Source organism: Triplophysa rosa, linkage group LG10 (assembly GCF_024868665.1).
Source record: "Triplophysa rosa linkage group LG10, Trosa_1v2, whole genome shotgun sequence".
Taxonomy (NCBI): Eukaryota; Metazoa; Chordata; class Actinopteri; order Cypriniformes; family Nemacheilidae; genus Triplophysa; species Triplophysa rosa.
The window spans coordinates 757784-776112 of NC_079899.1; the positions used below are offsets into that span (position 1 = coordinate 757784).

Consider the following 18329-nt stretch of genomic DNA (forward strand, 5'->3'; position numbering starts at 1 on the left):
GCTTTACACGTTTATACAGTTAACGGATTTCTTCACAACTATTTGTAACATTTTTAACACGTGGCTGGACAATTTAAGACAGCTCTAAAGACATTTAGAAAATATATAAATGCGTGTGAACGCAATCTATGTAAGCTAGTTACATAAATAGCACACATATACAGTAATTAACATGTCGGATATTGTATAAGACGAATCAGAGTAGGCCTATATTTGTTAAAGCGTGTTCCATAATGACGCAAGCACGTGGGACTTTATTTCACGATTCAGTTCTATTAATATAAAGCGTGTAATGTACAGAAGTCAGAACTTTTAGCTTCTTAACTCTCTCGAGAAGAGCGACATAGCCGAAAAATATTGCTCAAATCCACCCATATCATGTTCATTCTTGCGTCTATATAAATATACAGAAGCATTCAAAATGTTTTTAGAGATATGCGATACTTGACATATTAAAATGAAAGTAAATAAGAGCTGATCGGGGTTCAGTGCTCCAGGATGGATTTAATATCCTATAGAGAATTGAGCCGATCACAGTCGATTATCTGCCTCAATGTCTGAATGCGGGTTTACTGATCACATCGAATTACACTAATATTCTGATGTGTTCAGTGGCACGTGCAGTTTTCTCGTTTTCGCTTTCTTCTTTGATTTTTTTAAGCAGAATAAAATACAAAATAATAACAAAAATGTGACTTTGTGCCTAATGTTAGAATAATAATTATTTAAATATATATGTGCTATTATACAGTTATGGGTTGGTACATGTTTGTATTGGACGATACATTTGAATAAAATGTAGTCCATTTTAAAGATCACAATCCTAGCGATTTTAAAACGACAGGCTAATTATAAAAACATATATATATTTAATTATTCAACATTCATTGTTATATCCACCGTAAACCAAACAGATATATATTTCGTAGGCTACATTTTATTTTACGAAACAAAACGAATAAATTCAATCAAAATTATAATAAAAAATAAAGTGTCTGGTGCGCAAAACTATTTGCTATTCTAAAATGCTTCTTTTCTTTATTTCGCACTTCGGAGATCACCACCCGACCGTCAATGTACTGTTATTGTAGATGTAATTTAATCAATTATAAATAGTTTTCGTTTTGCTTTTAGATAGAAGTGTTTCTTTTAAAGCAGTCTGCTTAACTTTAGCACTGATGCAGTAAAGGGGATCCGGCAGGTGTCGCTAAAGAGCCGCAAACGCTTAATCAGCCCCCCCACACACACACATAGCGTGTGTGCGTCTCTCACAGTGCCGTGAGAATAATGTTACTGAGCACCATGAAGGAAAATGCGCCTTTCACACACGATCATTTACATTTACTCACGAAGTTTTATAAGCATCTTGAGATTTTTTTTAGGGACGCAAATGTTCGTCACAGAGAGTTGAAGTGAAAAGTTGCATTAAACAGAGAAATTATTACTTTCACTTTGAATGTAAAACTGTGAGGAAAATAACAATTACGAAATATATATGCGAATTAAGGTGGTTAATAGCTTTAAACATGCTGGATTTTTTTTAAAGGGAAACAAACATTAGGGTGCTTGTTTATTACAAATGTAAAAACTTTTAAAAACGCGTATGACCATGACCTGTTGTTCTGTGCAAATCTTTCATCAAATTTAATAATAGAAATTTTATTGCGTCAAATTTTGCTAAAGATTTATGGAATTTATTCAACAGTTTGTTGACTTTGGCAATTTAGATTTTGGTTAAACGTTTTGGTTCACATGATAAATCTGTTAAAATATCTGAGAAAGTTGTTTCACAAAAAATCATCTGTGATGCTTAAAGATAAAATAAACCTCTGAATGATCTTTTACATTTTACATTCAGATTGCATTATAGGTTATTTTTTTATCAAATAAACAGAAAGGGGTTTGGGAGATATGAGTGTAAAATTGTAGTAGCTAAATTGTATAGTTGTACTGACATTGAAAGAGATTCTCAGCCGCAGCTGGACAGAGACACGGAGAGCTTTAACCCTCACATGACCTCAATTGGACACCAGCAGATGAAATTTTACTGCCTGATAATGCAGGAGACACTTATTTCAGCTATATAAATTATCTATGAAGTATTTCATTATGTGAGCTTTATCGGCAGCTTGATTGTTACTTCTTTAAAAAAAGAGCAACTAATTAAATTGACGCATTAATATGGATAACCAATGTATGCCATTTTCAAATAAACCCGTATAAAAAATGTAATTTAATTGCAAAGGTTTTTCATAGCAGAAGAGTGTCTTTTATCCAGTAAAGTTTGTTGTCGTGAGAGAATGAGCTGTTAGAAGTTGTATACACGAATATAATTATAAAGGTGAATCTCTTTATGAATTAAATAAAGATTTACAGAAAAAAGTAAACTACTGCGCGTCACATTCAAACGCATCACACATATGTTATGTTTTCTTAAAGCGCCCGAAAACGTTAATAAAAGGAAACGATTAAAAAATCCTTGTACATTTAATAATTAGCTTTTTATTTTATCGGATATGTTAGCCGAGTTAAAGTTGTTTTATAACCAATTAATAGATTGTTAAAGGCGCCCCGTTGGAAATGGCATTAAATAGTTTAAGCGTCGTTATTGTTGCTCTCACGTATAGCTACGGATATTTTAGGCGTCGCTCTCCGACGGCTCAGAACTGTAAGAATGCTTTTCACTTACCGCACTCGTTCGGCAGATCTCACGCATTTCTATTGGAATGATCCCCGCGCGCGCGTACTGCTGCAGCAGCAGTGGTCAGCCAGCGCGAGCGCGCTCTGTGTCCACTGCAGTCACTATTGCACAGTGAACCTTCACTTATGCGTTCCCCTTGTGTTCTTCCCTCCCCTCTGTCATAAACAGAGCAGTTGTTGCTTTTATCAAATCCTTTTTAATTGCTTACTTCGTTAGAACACGAGCCAGTGGGTTCGGCTGTCTGCGGGCCGCTTTATTGACCTCGTTTGCTGAAGTGTGCTCAATCCTCCACGAGTGCAGCTTCACTAAGCCGCGAATTGTTAATTTCAACAACACAACAAGTCAGCGAGCGCTAAATGTATCCGTTTATGTAAAAAGCGATCGATAGGACGATGATGTCACACGTGCAGCGATGTAAGCTATAAGATCATTGACGGGGAGCGGTATTTTTAGGGTCTGTTTATGGTATTAGGGGCCATCTGTAGCACAATCAATATCATTGCCCCTCCTCTGAAACTTCAGGCCTTCAGGCTCATGATTGATGATCTTGGGTCTCTTTGATAATTGACTGCGATGCACGGATCGCGTTTCTTTCTTACGCACAGCACTAAAGATGTGGAAAAGTTGACTGTTTTAGAGCAGGGCCCATGCACGCGCAGAGCAGCGTAGACGATCACTGTTTTATTCAAATGCACGAGAATAAAAATAAGAAGAATGAAAACATTTTTCGATTTAAATGCGTCGTTAAATAACGTTGGATTAAAACGATGGTCATCTGTTGGATGACAATGACGGCGCTGTTTTAATCCGACGCGAAAACTTCGCCTTCTTGCATGTTTTCTCAGTCAGCGCGTGTGAGTGGGATCTCCCCCCTCGCGCAGTGGACGCTCGCCTCTCGCGCAGGATTTGGCTTGGAGCTCGTGCAGGACTGGCTGCGCTCAGCGCCACTTCCGGCTTCCGTCATTTCATTCTGCCGCCGCTGCGCGCAGCTCAACTCACTGTGTTCTTCTATAAGCGCGCGAGCGGCCGAGCTGCCAACACTCCCTGACACTCACTCATCACACACCGCCGCTGCCACCGCGCCGCGTTTTCAAAACTCTTCTTCGGCGCTTTTCTGCACTTTTTCTCGGCTGTAATAAAACAAGAAAGCGGACCGGAGGCATAAAGGAGGCAGGCAGTCGCTGGATGAAAACGGGGCAAAAAAGATTCATCCTCTCTTGAACATCATCACCGACCATCATTCATTCATTACCTTGACAACCCCTGGCTTTGATTGACAGTTGGAGTGGCAAAAAGCCATGAGATACGACAGTTTAGTTACATGCAGGTTGTTGATGGGCCGGCTGTAACCTTCGCTTGGGCGCTTGACTTTTTTCCGGGCAAAGTGGAAAAGAAGAATAATTGCTGAAAAACTCCCGATGCCCGCTCTCGTTTTCAAGCATACTGGAGAATAGGAGATTTCGGCAAGTTGCTCGGAAAAGGAATCTTGGCGGTGCATGAGTTTGTGAGCGTACTGGGAAATTAAATCGACGACACAGATCCAGAGGTTTATTGGAGCGCAGGCTGATGGCGCAAAGGGTAGGTTTAAAATCTCCAACACTCACCTCCACTAATACACTATCACAGGCCTCGAGTGTCGCTGCGCAAGCAAAACTCCTTCAGTCCGTACGCACTTTACTGTGGGACTACTCTCCGTCGACGTCGGGCAACGACAGCAGCAGCTGCAGCAGCACAACTTTTTAGAGGGACTCTTTTTCTGGGAAGCAGAACTTTAAAATGTTTTTGGTAATTATTACTAGCAAAAAAATGTCGAATTGCGCACCGGACCGATACGGAATTGTCTTTGAATTCGTGTTACTTGTTCTTTTTTACACCTTTTTTTCTTGACTTTCTCTTGCAGTACGATGAGCTGGCTCATTACGGCGGCATGGACGGAGTCGGTATGTACGGGGATCCTCACGCGCCTCGGCCGCTCCCGCAGGTCCATCATCTGAATCACGGACCTCCGCTCCACGCCAGCCAGCATTACGGCACACATGCCCCCCATCCCAATGTCATGCCCACCAGCATGGGTTCAGCTGTCAACGACGTGTTAAAGAGGGATAAAGATCAAATTTACGGGTGGGTTCCATATTAACGTTTCTCTGTCCCGATATAGTTTTCCACAGCCTAGCTCCTAAAACTTGCGTGTTGTTTGTATGTTTTGGCAGCAACGCTCTCGTACTTTTTTAATTCGCATTGCAATTTTATTTTTCAGTTTACACGACAGAGAAGCGACGAATGTGAAACGTTTGCTCATCATTAAGAGACTTTATAAGACATACCGTCGCATGCTGCTTTTTCTTTGTTCTATTTCTTTCTTTATAGTAAATTCAAAATCTCGGCAGTTGCACAGCCCGATGTTGTTGTAGCTATTTTACAAGCGAGTCCACAACACAGCCTCACAGAAGCAGTTGGAATTTATATCCGCTTTAATTCTTAAACTCGAATCTTCAGTTTTCTCAGTGAAATGATCGCTTGGCTCGTTGTTCCCGCAGTCATCCTCTCTTTCCTCTGCTGGCTCTGGTCTTTGAGAAGTGTGAGCTGGCCACATGTACTCCCCGTGAGCCCGGGGTGGCCGGTGGAGACGTGTGCTCCTCCGACTCCTTCAACGAGGACATCGCGGTCTTCGCCAAACAGGTCACACGCACATCTGTCCTATAAAACATATTTTTTAAGAGATAAATGCATCGCGGTTAAATTTACGTTGAAATAATTATTATATATTATAAAGAGTTAAATGATACGAGTGGTAAATTAGACTATTGACTTGTTTTTTATTATTGTATTCAAATCGAGGGGTTGAATTGCTGCATGTATGCTCGCGCATGATCGATATTAACCCTGCTTCTCATCTGTTTTTAGGTCCGTGCAGAAAAACCTTTATTTTCGTCAAATCCAGAGTTGGATAATTTGGTAAGATTTTGCTCGTACTCAACGGAATAGTCGTGTCGTTCTCTGTTTTATTCTTGAGACACATTTTTTTTTAGATATAGTGAAAGTAATGAGTGGATTGGATTTATTTGAAGTGAATAACTGACGCTCACGAGTCTCAAGTGGAGGGTATTAGTGTGAAATAAGTCACTCATTACAGCGCCTTTAACACAGACCACTAATGCAGTTAAATACAATTTTGAATACCAAAAAAATGTGCAGTATTTCTAATTCGCATTATAATGAACACTTGATTTTTTTCAGATTGTTATCCTATTTTTAGTATCAAGGGTTATTTTTGCGTCAAAAAAATGTTCAAATATTATTAAGCGTAAAATTATGTAAATATGCCGTACAGCTAACAGCTTTCTTTTACTCTTTACAGATGATACAAGCCATACAAGTTTTACGGTTTCATCTCTTGGAGTTAGAAAAGGTAAAAAAAGATTTATTTTGGAAACAATTTAAATGCTATTACTGCTCATTAATCGTCCATTTGAGAAGTGATCCTGATGTCTTATTTTTAAGTAGCTATAAAAAACAGATATTGTACTAAATGACATAGCTGCACAAATTACCGCAACATAATTGGTTATTAAAGCCGAGTTGCCAATAAATGGCGTTGCTAATGCATTGTGTTTTCACGATCCGCATGAACATATAGTTTACACTGTAGCGTTTATTTGAGTGAAATCTATATTTTCACGGATTAGTTACATTTCGTTGTACTGAATGAACGACACTCTTGTGTGTGTGTGTGTGTGTGTGTGTTTGTGTTTGTCTGTGGTGTTTATTTTAGTCGTTGAACTTGTTGCTGGGGTCTCTGGAGATTAATATTCCCAGCAACAATGTCTCTATTGTTTCCCTGCCTCTGCTCATATCGTCGCTTTATTGTGCGCCTTTTCTCTCTTTACTCAAGGTGCATGAACTCTGCGATAATTTCTGCCATCGGTACATCAGCTGTTTGAAAGGAAAGATGCCGATAGATTTAGTGATTGATGAACGGGACGGCAGCTCAAAATCAGACCACGAGGAGCTCTCGGGATCTTCAACTAATTTAGCCGATCATGTAAGTAACCGGAGGGTTTTAATGTCTCTGTGTGCGGAAAATATGCGGAGTCTGTTTTGTAAAATGGAGCATGCTGAGTGTTTTTTTTTTTTTTTTGAAGAGCTTTGATTTGTGTATTTCCTCGTGTTTCATTGTAGTTGATGCAGTATTTCAAGTAGTATTTTAGTTTGGGTTTAGCTTGAATAATTCTAGTAGGTGTTGTGCCTGACTGCTTTAACAGTCTCATTGAGAAACAATCGCGTAAATAAATGAGATATGTGTTTATATCCTTTCATTTGTACTATTTGACGTGTAAGACTGCTTGATTCTAGTAGGCACTAGGCAGTCATAATGCGCTTCCTCGTGGTTTGGCTTATTTGAATGGTAACGGGGTTAATTGTCTTTTATTGATCTTCTGGTGCTGTGAGTCTTTTTTACCAGCCCGCTGCTCCGCTTTTTTCAATTCAATCGGCTTCCAAAATCTGTACATTTATATGAGCTTGTTTATTCGTGTTTATTTTGCTGTTGCGTCGCGTACGTGCTTCATATGGAGAGATATTACGTGTATGTAGAGCTTCATGTCCATCTGATAAGAACGCAGATTTCTGGTTGTTGTTTTGTCTCAAGTTGCGGAATTCATATATTAAGTGGGAGAAAAGCGTATAAATCAAAAGCTCAATTTTCTCTGAAACTCGGTGAAAGTGCAGATATGAGACACGGGCTGTTTGTCGTTGGATTTTATTTGTCAGAGATGTAATGTCAGTTTAGCTGCGAAGGCTGCTTCGTTTTACACTGACCACTGCAAATGACCTCACTATTAAATGGACTAAAATTTCCTTTAAGTTATTTTTTTATGTGATTAGTTTTTCTGTAAGCATGCCATTTTAAACATGTATTACATGATCATTCCACGACCTTCAGTTCTAAACATAACATTTTGTTTCTGTAGTAGGATTTATTAGATGTGTGTGTGTGTGTTCATGAGAGTAAATGATTCAGGCCTGTTGCTGCTCCACTGAAGTTCACATGCATCTCATTCTCATTCAGTCCAGTGCAAAATACAAAGCAAAAACAACAAAACTAAACACAGAAAACTGCAATTAATTTCTGCCTAACAAATTCACCAAAGCCACAGAAGGATACAAACATTAGATTTGATTTTGTCTCTGGATTTATTGGCGTCTGCTGTATGTTTGAAAGAGGAAAGCAGTCTGATTGCTGGATATGCTAATTTAGTTATTATCTCTCTCATCTATTTTTCTTTGCTTTGATATGTATTTTTAATATATTTTGCCCAGGGCTACATCATTTGGTGAAAGTTGCTTTGCGGGGGTGAAGGACATTTGTGTTTTGCTCTGTCTCTCTCTCTGTACCTGATGTGGGCTGTGAATATAGACACTTTTATGTGTTTTACATTGTGTCGGGGTTCAGTTTATAGTATATTTCTGATAGCTGCACAGGATTTTTTAAACATTTCTGGATGTATTTGACAGAGACTGTCAGTAGTTTGAGGGACATTATAAAGTATTATGACGCCATTGTCTTGACTGCTGTCAGTAGTTTCTCTATGTAGGTGAGATTTATATTAAATTGGAAGTGGACTAATGGAAGAGAAAGAAACATTTATATTCAGAGCTGCAAAAATGTGACACGAAATAATGCAAGCAGTCATTCATACATACATCAAATCAAATCAAATCTGTTTATTATGAATTATAATGAGTTATTATGTGTTCAGAGGATGAGCCCCCTGGTCTGAATGGTCACTTGTTGCTGTTCTGGTGTGGGATCAGGTTTTATGTTGATTTCACTGAGGTCTGTCTCGTGTAGAAGAGAATTAAACAGGCATGTTTTATTTTAATTCTCAGCTGTCATTTACTACGTTCAATAAACGCTCCGTTTTCATTCCGGTGAGATAATTGGCAGGTTGAATAGTCATTTTCAGTCGCTTTCAGACTGGAAGGTGTTTTTAGGAGCAGATGTGTGTAATTACATGTTAAATTCAAGCGAACTGCATGTGAGGCTAAAGATGCGGCAGGAAAGGTCAGGAGCTGAAGATCTTCTCTTCTCGGCGTTTGCACGTACGGATGGTGCAGAGTTTTTCACGCGGCTGCAGGATTCCCGATCCGACATACATTTTTCTGCGAGCGCCTGGAGCCGCGGAGGGATCCGGTGACGCCTCTAAATCAACGTTACAAGATGTCAGGAGATGGGTTTGATGGGCAGGGCAGGTGCGTGTCAGCGGTCAGCTCTCCCTTTCTGCATTGTCTCTGGCTTTTATATTAATTACAAGCTGCATTATCAGCGCCGAGTCGGTGACCCCCGGAGACACGGTGGCCCTCCATCAGATTCTTCACGCGCTCTATTGTGGCCGGGCTGCTAACGGCCTCCTCGACACAATTAGAGCGCGGCACGTTTGACTCCTAATTATCCGCAGCGTTGGGGAATTGTCACGTGTGAGCTGGGTGGGGTAGAGGGTCTCGGGTCACACGATGTCTCTCGCCCGCTTTCTTTACAGCTCCTTTGAACTTTAGTGGACTCTTGGGAGCCCTGACCACTGTTTTCTTGTGATGTGAGGCCTGAGCGAGGGCCGCACTAGTCACATTGCGAAAGAGTGTTGATTTTGGTTCAGTCGGTTGGTGAGAGGATGAGATGTGAATGAAGGTTGTTCTGTGAAAGTGCAGATGAAATGATGTCTGACTGTGAGAAGTGCAGCGCTCCATGGCTGGAGAAGTGGAGCATCGCTGCGGTTGAGTGTGTGTTTTTCCGCATGTCCTGCAGCAGTGGGCGTCTCAGCTACAGGAAACAGAACCCCGTCATTTTCTTTCCTTACAACAACACAGACTCGTTCTGAGCGTATGAACCGCAGTATGCCTCTCTCTCGTCTTCGTCATTGCTGAATTTTGCTCCATAAGGACATGCTGACAGAATTCTGAGGGCGCCAGCCACGGATCATAGGATGGCAAACATCACAGCCTTTGAAGTAAATGCATTTGATGGACCTTTTCAACGGAACAGTTTAAGCGTCTTATTGTCATAAACGATCATAGGGGTGAAAATGTTTTTGGTTTAAAAATCTTTTATTTACTCACTCTCATGTCGTGTCAAACCTGTATGAAATTCTCTCTTCTTCAGAACACAACAGAAGATATTTTAAAGAATGTTGATCATCTAACAACGCTGAACCCCATTGACTTCCATTATGCGGACATTTCTCAAAATATCTTCTTTTGTGTTCACTGAAGAAAGACACACACACAGATTTACAAACACACGAGAGCGAATAAATGATGAGAGAATTGAGAGTTTTTGGGTGAATGAGCACTTTATATCTCTGTTTTCATCTGTCGGGTGTACCACAGAAGCTTCTTCAGCTCAAATATTTGCGTGTTGAAGTGTTTGTGAGGACAGGGCCGCTCTCACAGAGGCTCGTGGTCGGGTCACGCGTGCAGTTGACATGTGGAGTTTGTGTTTGTGCATGCGTGTGCATGTTTCGAGGGATTGTAAAGCGCTCTCTCGCTGGAGGGACAAAGGAAATTCCTCCTGTTGGCTGTGTTGACCACAGATAAAACTCTTCCTGTACAGTACAAATCCTGTTTCCCCTGACAAACCTCAGGAAGGGTGAGAAGATGCCCCTCGTAGACCACCCTACTGACTCCCTCAGATGAGATGAACTCACTGTCAGCTTTAAAGTTTTAAAACCGTACGACTTCAGTGTTCACGCTTCTCTGAAGCAGAATGTCACCGCAGGCCGAGTGTCATTAATGTCATTCATAGGACACGTGAGCTTCTGGAAACTAAATGACTGTTCAATTGAGAGAACACTTTACTGCACACCTGCCCACCTCATTCATGTCCCTCTCTCTCTCTCTCTCTTGCTTTGTGCCGTGGATGGGGCACGTGGATGGATCCGGTCCGACCCCCTGCAGAATCCAGCGTCCTGGAGAGATCACGATGATGCCACGTCCACACACTCTGCGGGCACGCCGGGACCCTCCAGCGGAGGACACGCGTCACAGAGCGGAGACAACAGCAGTGAACAAGGTGAGCACACCGCGCACACACCTCTACACAACACACACTTAAACACACGCCTCTACACAACACACACCACGCACACACCTCTACACAACACACACTTAAACACACACCTCTACACAACACACACAGCGCACACACCTCTACACAACACACACTTAAACACACACCTCTACACAACACACACTTAAACACACACCTCTACACAACACACACTTAGGCCAGGTTTCACAGCCAAGGTTTACGGCTAGTCCCAGACTAAAATGAATGTGTGACCTGTCTTAACTGAATATAACTTGCCCAGAAATATCTTCAAATATATCAGTGCCATTGTTTTGCGTCAAGATTCACACCAGTAACGTATTCTTCTAAGGTAATTTTTATAAAAGCAACATAAATTTCTTAATCTAACTAAGGCATAGTCCTGGTTTAAGCTAAACCGTGTCTGTGAAACTGGGCCTTAAACATACACTTCTACACAATACACATAAGAGGGTGTTAACGTAAATATCAGAGATTTTTCCCCCTAAAAATAATGCAGAATATTCAAGATTTTTATTTCAGTTTTAATCTCTGGTTTATTTACATAGAAGTAAATAAGTGTGTTATTTTGAAGATTTGAGGAAAGAGGAAATGTTTAAATAAAACCTCAATCAATTAAAACAGTTATAATGACATCATTTGATAAAGCAGGACTGAGAGAGAGAGAGATAAGCGCAGTTATTGATCATGCTGAAGTCATAAGCAGCAGTCCGCTGAATCTTCACAGCAGTTATTGACTCTCTCACACTGGATCCAGTAACGGCCGCTCGATACTGACCAACACACTTACCGTACGACACACAGAATCGGCCAGAACTGATCCCGTCAGAAGAACCCACAAAACCCTCCTCACACCACACACTCCACAGACAGACAGACAGAAAGACAGACAGCGCTGCGACTCTTCACTCTGTTCAGTACAACAGACGCCTCTTTTCTCACATTCTTGCAATTATGTTCACGCTTGAAGAGCTCGCTGACTCAACACACACACATCTACAACTGAACCACACAATGCAAAAAACACTGCATTTATACACACACACACACACACGCACACGCACACACACACACGCACACACATCGCTACAATAAGATTGTACGCCACACCCAACACACACATACACATAGCAATCACGAGAATCTGCTATACCTACACCACATCACACTCTTACACCCACCTACACCACACATGTCTGGTTATTTATCTCTTGGGACAGTTCCATAGGCGTAATTCTTATTACTTGTACAAAACGTAGTATACTATCCCCTATCCACTTAAGAGCCTAACTAGCATCAAAGACACTTTGCTTTTAGATTTGACCATCTCACAGGTCTCTAAAGAGTGTTTCTGTACCCAATTATAAGCAAGAACGTGCATCTGCACGCGGAGTAATACAGAGCGTGCGAAGATTACCACATCCCTACAGTCGACTCCCACACTCGCTCACTCCGTCACGGGCGCTACGTCGACAGCCTCCTATGCTGTGGGTGGCCAACATCCTTTCAACGACCTGAAGAGATTGTCGCCCACCGGGATATACAAACAAATCAACAGCTACTCACAACACACACACCAACGCGCGCGCACACACACACACAAAACACACGCGTCTATTAGTATATTAGCACATGCACTCAAACCAGAGACAAACTGAGTGTTAGTTCCTGAAAACTTTGAGGTACTGTGTTGGAAAGGGTAAGTGGAAAAAATGGAAGGAGAGAAAGAGAGAGACCTGATGGAGCGAGCAGGAATCTTCTGTCCTTTTCCAGGAGAATTTTTTGGAAAAGAAAATACAAATTCTTCCCCTCAGGCAACAGAAGCACATACAGTCGGACACACAGCTGCTGTGTGTGTGTGTGTGTGTGTGTGTGTGTGTGTGTGTGTGTGTGTGATGTCCTCTCACACACACACACACAATATGTTTCACTATATGTTATTGTGTCTATTTTCAAATTAAGCTAACAATATTTTACAATATTACCTCTGAACCCAACCTTCACACAAACCTCTGCACAATACATGATTTTTATTTTTGACTGGAGACAGTCGGCTAATGTGTCCTCACAAGAACAGCCAAAGCTACACACTCATTTCCAGCTCTGTTATTTTTACGAGCGCTGGCCGTTTAAGGTCTCCGGGCCGCTCTGAGCGTTTTCTCTTGTTTTAGCCTGTCGTGCCTGAGGGGGTCAATTGAGAAGTCACCCGTCAGAGGTGATAATCCCATCACACCCGTCTCTCTCCTCCTCTGTTTTCCCAAATGACACCACCGCTTCTGTTCTCATGAGAATGTGCCGCGCTCTCATTGGGACGTTTTAACACAAATTTCGCCCAAATTAGACACTTGTAATAAATGATTTTTAATAATAATTAGCTTTCCTGTAGCTCAACACGAAGGTCATGGGTTGGATCCCAGGGATTGCACATACAACAACAAATGTATAGTATTATGCAATGTAAGTCACTTTTTAAGCATCTGACAAATGCATAAATGTAATAATAGACGTTTCTAAAGCAAGAGGTCGAGTTATGATGACACATGTCAAACAGTTGACCTCTTCAGTGTGTAAGGTTATTTGTTGAGCATGTGTTGGGGTTTTTCTGAAGTCTCCTGAAGCCCGAGCTCACCTGTGGGAGACTCATTTAAAGTGTTTGACCAGTCGTGTTTTCAAACACCCAGATCATGTGTGTTCAGCGCTGAGCGGCGTGGTCCTCGCATCACCGCTCGTGTGCCCTACGGATACATCACAATCCAGTGGGCGTAAGGGAAAGAAACGCTCTCTTCCCCAGCGCGGCTAACGTATTTATGTAAATCTTTCTGGGCATTATTACAGATAAGCTAATTTTATAGTCTGATTTCCGCTCCCTCGTGTGCTGTAACGCATCGTCGAGCTGAAGGGATCATGTGCGGGGAAGAGCTCCAATGCTTTCGTCCATCCACCCGCCGTCTGTCGCTCTCCCGCTTCTAGCAAGAGGAGCCGGGGATGGAGGGCTCTGGTGCTGGTTAGTGTCATTAGCTTCTGTTATTGGAGGAAGCCGTCTAATAATTTCTAATTACCCTGAGGAGATATTAGGAGTGTTAGTCAGCAAGGATAATTTCTTCTTTGCACGCCCGGAGCGTTGAGCTCTCCTGAAGAACTGAAGCTAATGTGCAACAAAACAAATCAGGCCGTGCCTCACAGGGCTGCTGGAGAGCAGGAACAGAGAACATTCATTATGCATCATGATCATTCATTTACAAGCTTATCAACACACGCACATTACAGTAGAAGTTTGTTGTATGTCTCTCATTTTCTCTTGAATAGAGATTTGTTATGTATGCATTACTTTTACAAGAGATTTGGAGTTAGATTTCAATAAACCGACTGAAGTATATCTGGAAATGATGTTCATCTGCCTGGTTAATTTAGATATTTTCCATTTCTTTCTGTTGTTGTATGCAATCTGAAGTTCAAAAATATCATCTTTCGTTTTTTTGTATTTAATCCGTTTCATTTGTTCATATTGAAACATTCATCATCCCATGTGATTTTTTTCACTGCGACATGCTGCTCTTTTCATTTCAAAAGCGTCCGTCCTCATCCCATCAGCTCCGAATCTCCCCAAACAATTGAAGGAAGTTTAAGGAGAGACTGTTTAGATGTCTGAAATGTAACACCAAACAATGGCGTCTCGCGATAGCAACCGGCTTTCCACTTTCTACATCCTCCAGTGGAAAAGCTTCACCCGTCACGAGGGAGAATGCGAGAGCAGACAAAGCACAAAAGCAAACAAGGCAGAAAAGCGTGTTGTGTTTAGCTGCGTTGAGGGTCAGGCCTGTATTGTGTTACTCGGCAGGCTGCGGTCCTTAGACAACCGCCGTCTGCGGGAGACATCTGCGAATCCGACCCGCCGACCCCAGAAAGACTGTGAAGTGAACGAACGCTGCCTTTAGCCTTTACACGGCCCGCAGGACAAACTCCACCGCTGACAGAGAGAGAGAGAGAGAGAGTCGGCCGAAGCGTGCTGGAGCTCTCAGATGCCCGTGAGATCTTCTCCTCCTGCACGAGTTCAGATCCAGCGAGGAGAGGTTATGGCGGGCCGGTCAGGAGACGAGACTGCGAGCCGTGGTAAATGGGTCTCGTTGACGGTGGTTCTGTGGCCGCACACCTCTGGCCTCGTGTGCTCGCAGTTGAGCGCCTCGCTGAGGTCAAAGCGCAACTTGCCCGGCCCAAATCGCCTCTTTACTTGACGCATGTGACGCGTGCATTACCAGCAGAAGCTGTTTCTCTCTCTCCCTCTCTCAGCCTTTGATTTCAGAGATGGCTGAAGCGCTCGTCTCAGCTCACGAGCTTTAGGGGGAACGGCTGCTCTGCTGCTGAGATTTTAGGCCAAGAGAAAATTGAAAAATCAATAAAAAGAGTGAGAAGTAGAGAAAATACGCAGAGGGCAGGACGGCTTTGAAGAAGCAGACAGGCGTGAAGCTGTTAATAGATTTTCACCGTGTTTATAGACTAATTCAGGGCAAGAGGAGGTGAAATTCATTTGAACACATCCACACAGCGCTCCTGCGTCAGGCGTCCCGTTCCCAAAACATTTGTACTTTTCCAAGAGCAGTGGAGGCGTTTCAATACAGTCGATGTAAAGCAGATGAGGACGCGTTCGCTCTCTCTCTCCGTTAATGCGGTTGTGCTCATTATTTTTACATTTGTGGAAGAGCTTTAACGTGGGGAATACGTGTGGGAAGGACAGCGGGCCGCGGTTATTGACTTGTAAAGGAGCCAGTAGATGTGTCTGGATAAGACGCGAGCGGCTCCCGCTCTTGTAAAGGAGTATCTGATTTCTCTGCTAGTTGGGTCCCCAGAGGAGCCGCTGGGAGTTCACAGCTGCTCCAGAAAGTCAACTTTACGGCTGGAGGTGTTCCCTACCCAGTGAACGAGCTCTTAAAAGGTGCGACGGCAGCCGCGTGCTTGTGTCGCCATTTGAAATTTCACATGCGTTCGTGTCGGTTCGGGGAAGAATCACTTCCTCTATCCGTGCGCTGGTGCTAAAATGTTCTTTGTAATGTTACAGCATTTTTCAGGAACCTAGAGAACTTTTGGAGAACGTTACTTGGTCGGATCATTAAAAATCAGAGTGTATCGAGAGCCAGGCGCTTAATTTACCATGGCAAAGAGCACACGAGAGAGCGAGAGGAAGTTTTCATTGACTAGGCAGATGAACCGGGCCGGGCCCGTGGGGGGGACGGGGAGCTCCGCGCAGTTTGAACTTCATCAGCGGCCGCTCTAAATCAATACGCTATCGGAAAAAGAATTAATTACCAAAGCAGAATAAAACAGCTGCATTTTAAACGGAGACTTCGTCGATGTTGTAATCTCCCGCTTTCAGCTCAGGTGCCCGAGGAATGGGTTTGACCGTGTGTAATGAGGAACTCTGGGACTTTACAGCACCCGCACCCCTTTCTCACACGCCCATCCCCGAGTGCGTCTGCGCACAAGCCCTCTGTCCGCTCGCCTGCATTCCCTTCCCACCGAATTCCAGCATTCACGGGGATGAGGAGGGTATTAATGTGGAAATCTCTGCTGTAGGGCCCGCTGGAGAGAGAGAGAGAGAGAGAGAGAGAGAGAGAGAGACATTCCTAAAGTGAAAGGGACTGAACTGTCGCCCGGCCGTCCTAAACCCCCGCCCCGCCCGAACTCCTGCATCTCAAGTAGGGTTGAGAAGGGGTTATGGGTGATGAATTGGGTTTTTAGTGAGCTCATTAGGAAGCCAAACAGAGTTGAGGCGCGGCGGAATGGAGCAGCAATCAGTTCTGCTTGCTTTGTTCTGTGCCTGCAGGACGTTTGTGAGTGAAAGTTCAGGGCGGACGGCTGATGAGAGGCCTGCACAACACAGACCGCCATCTGATGGTTGACTTGTTGATGCACAACCTTTACATTCTCTCGCGGTCCAGGCTGGAGTTTGACTCCGATAGGCAAAGGAAAAGCGCTCAGAGAAGGTGTTTGCTTGGCTTTGTTGCAGTGTGTCTTTTATGCCGTTCACAGGCCACAGAAATCCTGTTTTGGTGAAAATTGATGTAATTTGCTCTAGTAATTATCTTCGTAATTAACTCTGTAATGACTGCAGTGAGAAAGCAGTGTGGCTCCTTCAGTGGCGTCATGCACACAGTCATTATTTGCTCTCCACACTAATACAATCATCAGAGTGTGCTAACAGACAGACAGACAGACAGACAGACAGACAGAGAGAGAGAGAGAGAGAGAGAGGGGGGGGTCTGATGCACCTCTGGGACCGCTGGGGCAGGTCAGAATCGTTTCAGTTGAACATGACTTGTGTTTTGGGTGTGTTGGGATGTGATTGGTTGTGCATCAGGTGTGTGTTGAGAGTGATGGTGTGTTTTTGGGCTGTGTGTTGGTTTTTCAGTGTGGTGGGCACTCATGGGCAACTCAACAAAAGGGGGATGGTGGGATGTGGGTGTCTCTCTCTGGTCCTCTGTAATTTAGTCTTTCCACTCATGCAAATGACATCCTGACATCTGCAGCAGACTCTTTCTCCACTCAATTTCAATGTAAGGGTGCTTTATTGGCATGAGAAAGTGTACATTGGTATTGCCAAAGCATTTGCAGCGGTGCTGCGTACAAATAGTGCAATATGTAACAAACGAAAAGAAAGATAATAATAAAATAAAGTGTGATGTATGTAGTGCACTTAAAGTGGTTTATAATATATGTAAAAATATAAAAACAGAAATAGAGTATAGTTTAAACAAAGATTTATAAAATGAAAGTAGCAGAATAAAGGGCTATAATAATATAATGTTGTGTAGATATATTGGACACCTCAGGTCAGGGCAGATTGATTGTTTTCTCTTGTGTTGTGACAGGCAGACACATTGTGCAGCTAACACACAGTTGCACGGCAGTTTCTCCTCTCTTTCACTGAGCATCGCACACGTCTTTATTTCATTTCTTTTTTCTGAACTCATGATTTTCTTTGCTCAGCACATCACATCGCACACTCGCTGGTCACTGAGCTAGAGGATTAAATCTCATCTCACACACACACACACACACACACACACACACACACACACACACACACACACACACACACACACACACACACATCTCGTGGGATGTTTTCCATGTTTCCTCAGAGATGCAGTCAGAGCTCTTAATGAGAGTCACTGGTAAACTCATCAAGCGCTCGCAGCGATTAACAGTCTAATGAAGAGACGAGACGCTGCCCCTCAAAGGGCCTGTTTATGATGTAATGAAATAATCGCTGTTACAGGTTAATTACACGTGGAATTAGGTTGATCTCGCTTGTTATTGACATGATTATCATCGTCACAGGCTTCATGAGGGCGCTTCGCTCGTGCTGAAAGGGTTTTAGAACTCTTGCCCGTGTGACCAGCTGTGTCGCCCCATTTTCATTTTCTCAGCAAGATTCTGTGCCAATATCTGCAGCATTCCTGGAATAACACTGAGATGACTCTGAGTGAGTGAGTGAGAGAGAGAGAGAGAGAGAGAGAGAGAGAGAGAGAG

The 18329-nt window shown here is 42.9% G+C and overlaps 1 protein-coding gene across 4 annotated transcripts in view; it reads left to right on the plus strand.

Annotated features, from left to right (window-relative positions):
- The first annotated feature begins 3725 nt into the window (after positions 1-3725).
- The window catches only part of meis2a (Meis homeobox 2a), an 84890-nt gene continuing 70286 nt past the window's right edge, over positions 3726-18329 (plus strand). For 2 of the 4 annotated variants that reach the window (XM_057343156.1, XM_057343159.1), the window contains exons 1-7: positions 3729-4279; positions 4602-4822; positions 5239-5380; positions 5606-5656; positions 6060-6110; positions 6594-6743; positions 10652-10766. In XM_057343156.1, coding sequence (XP_057199139.1) covers positions 4268-4279; positions 4602-4822; positions 5239-5380; positions 5606-5656; positions 6060-6110; positions 6594-6743; positions 10652-10766 — 742 coding nt within the window. In that variant the 5' untranslated portion in view covers positions 3729-4267. Of the gene's footprint in view, positions 4280-4313; positions 4487-4601; positions 4823-5238; positions 5381-5605; positions 5657-6059; positions 6111-6593; positions 6744-10651; positions 10767-18329 lie in introns of those variants that run through there. The other 2 variants (XM_057343158.1, XM_057343157.1) reach the window with 2 other exon arrangements.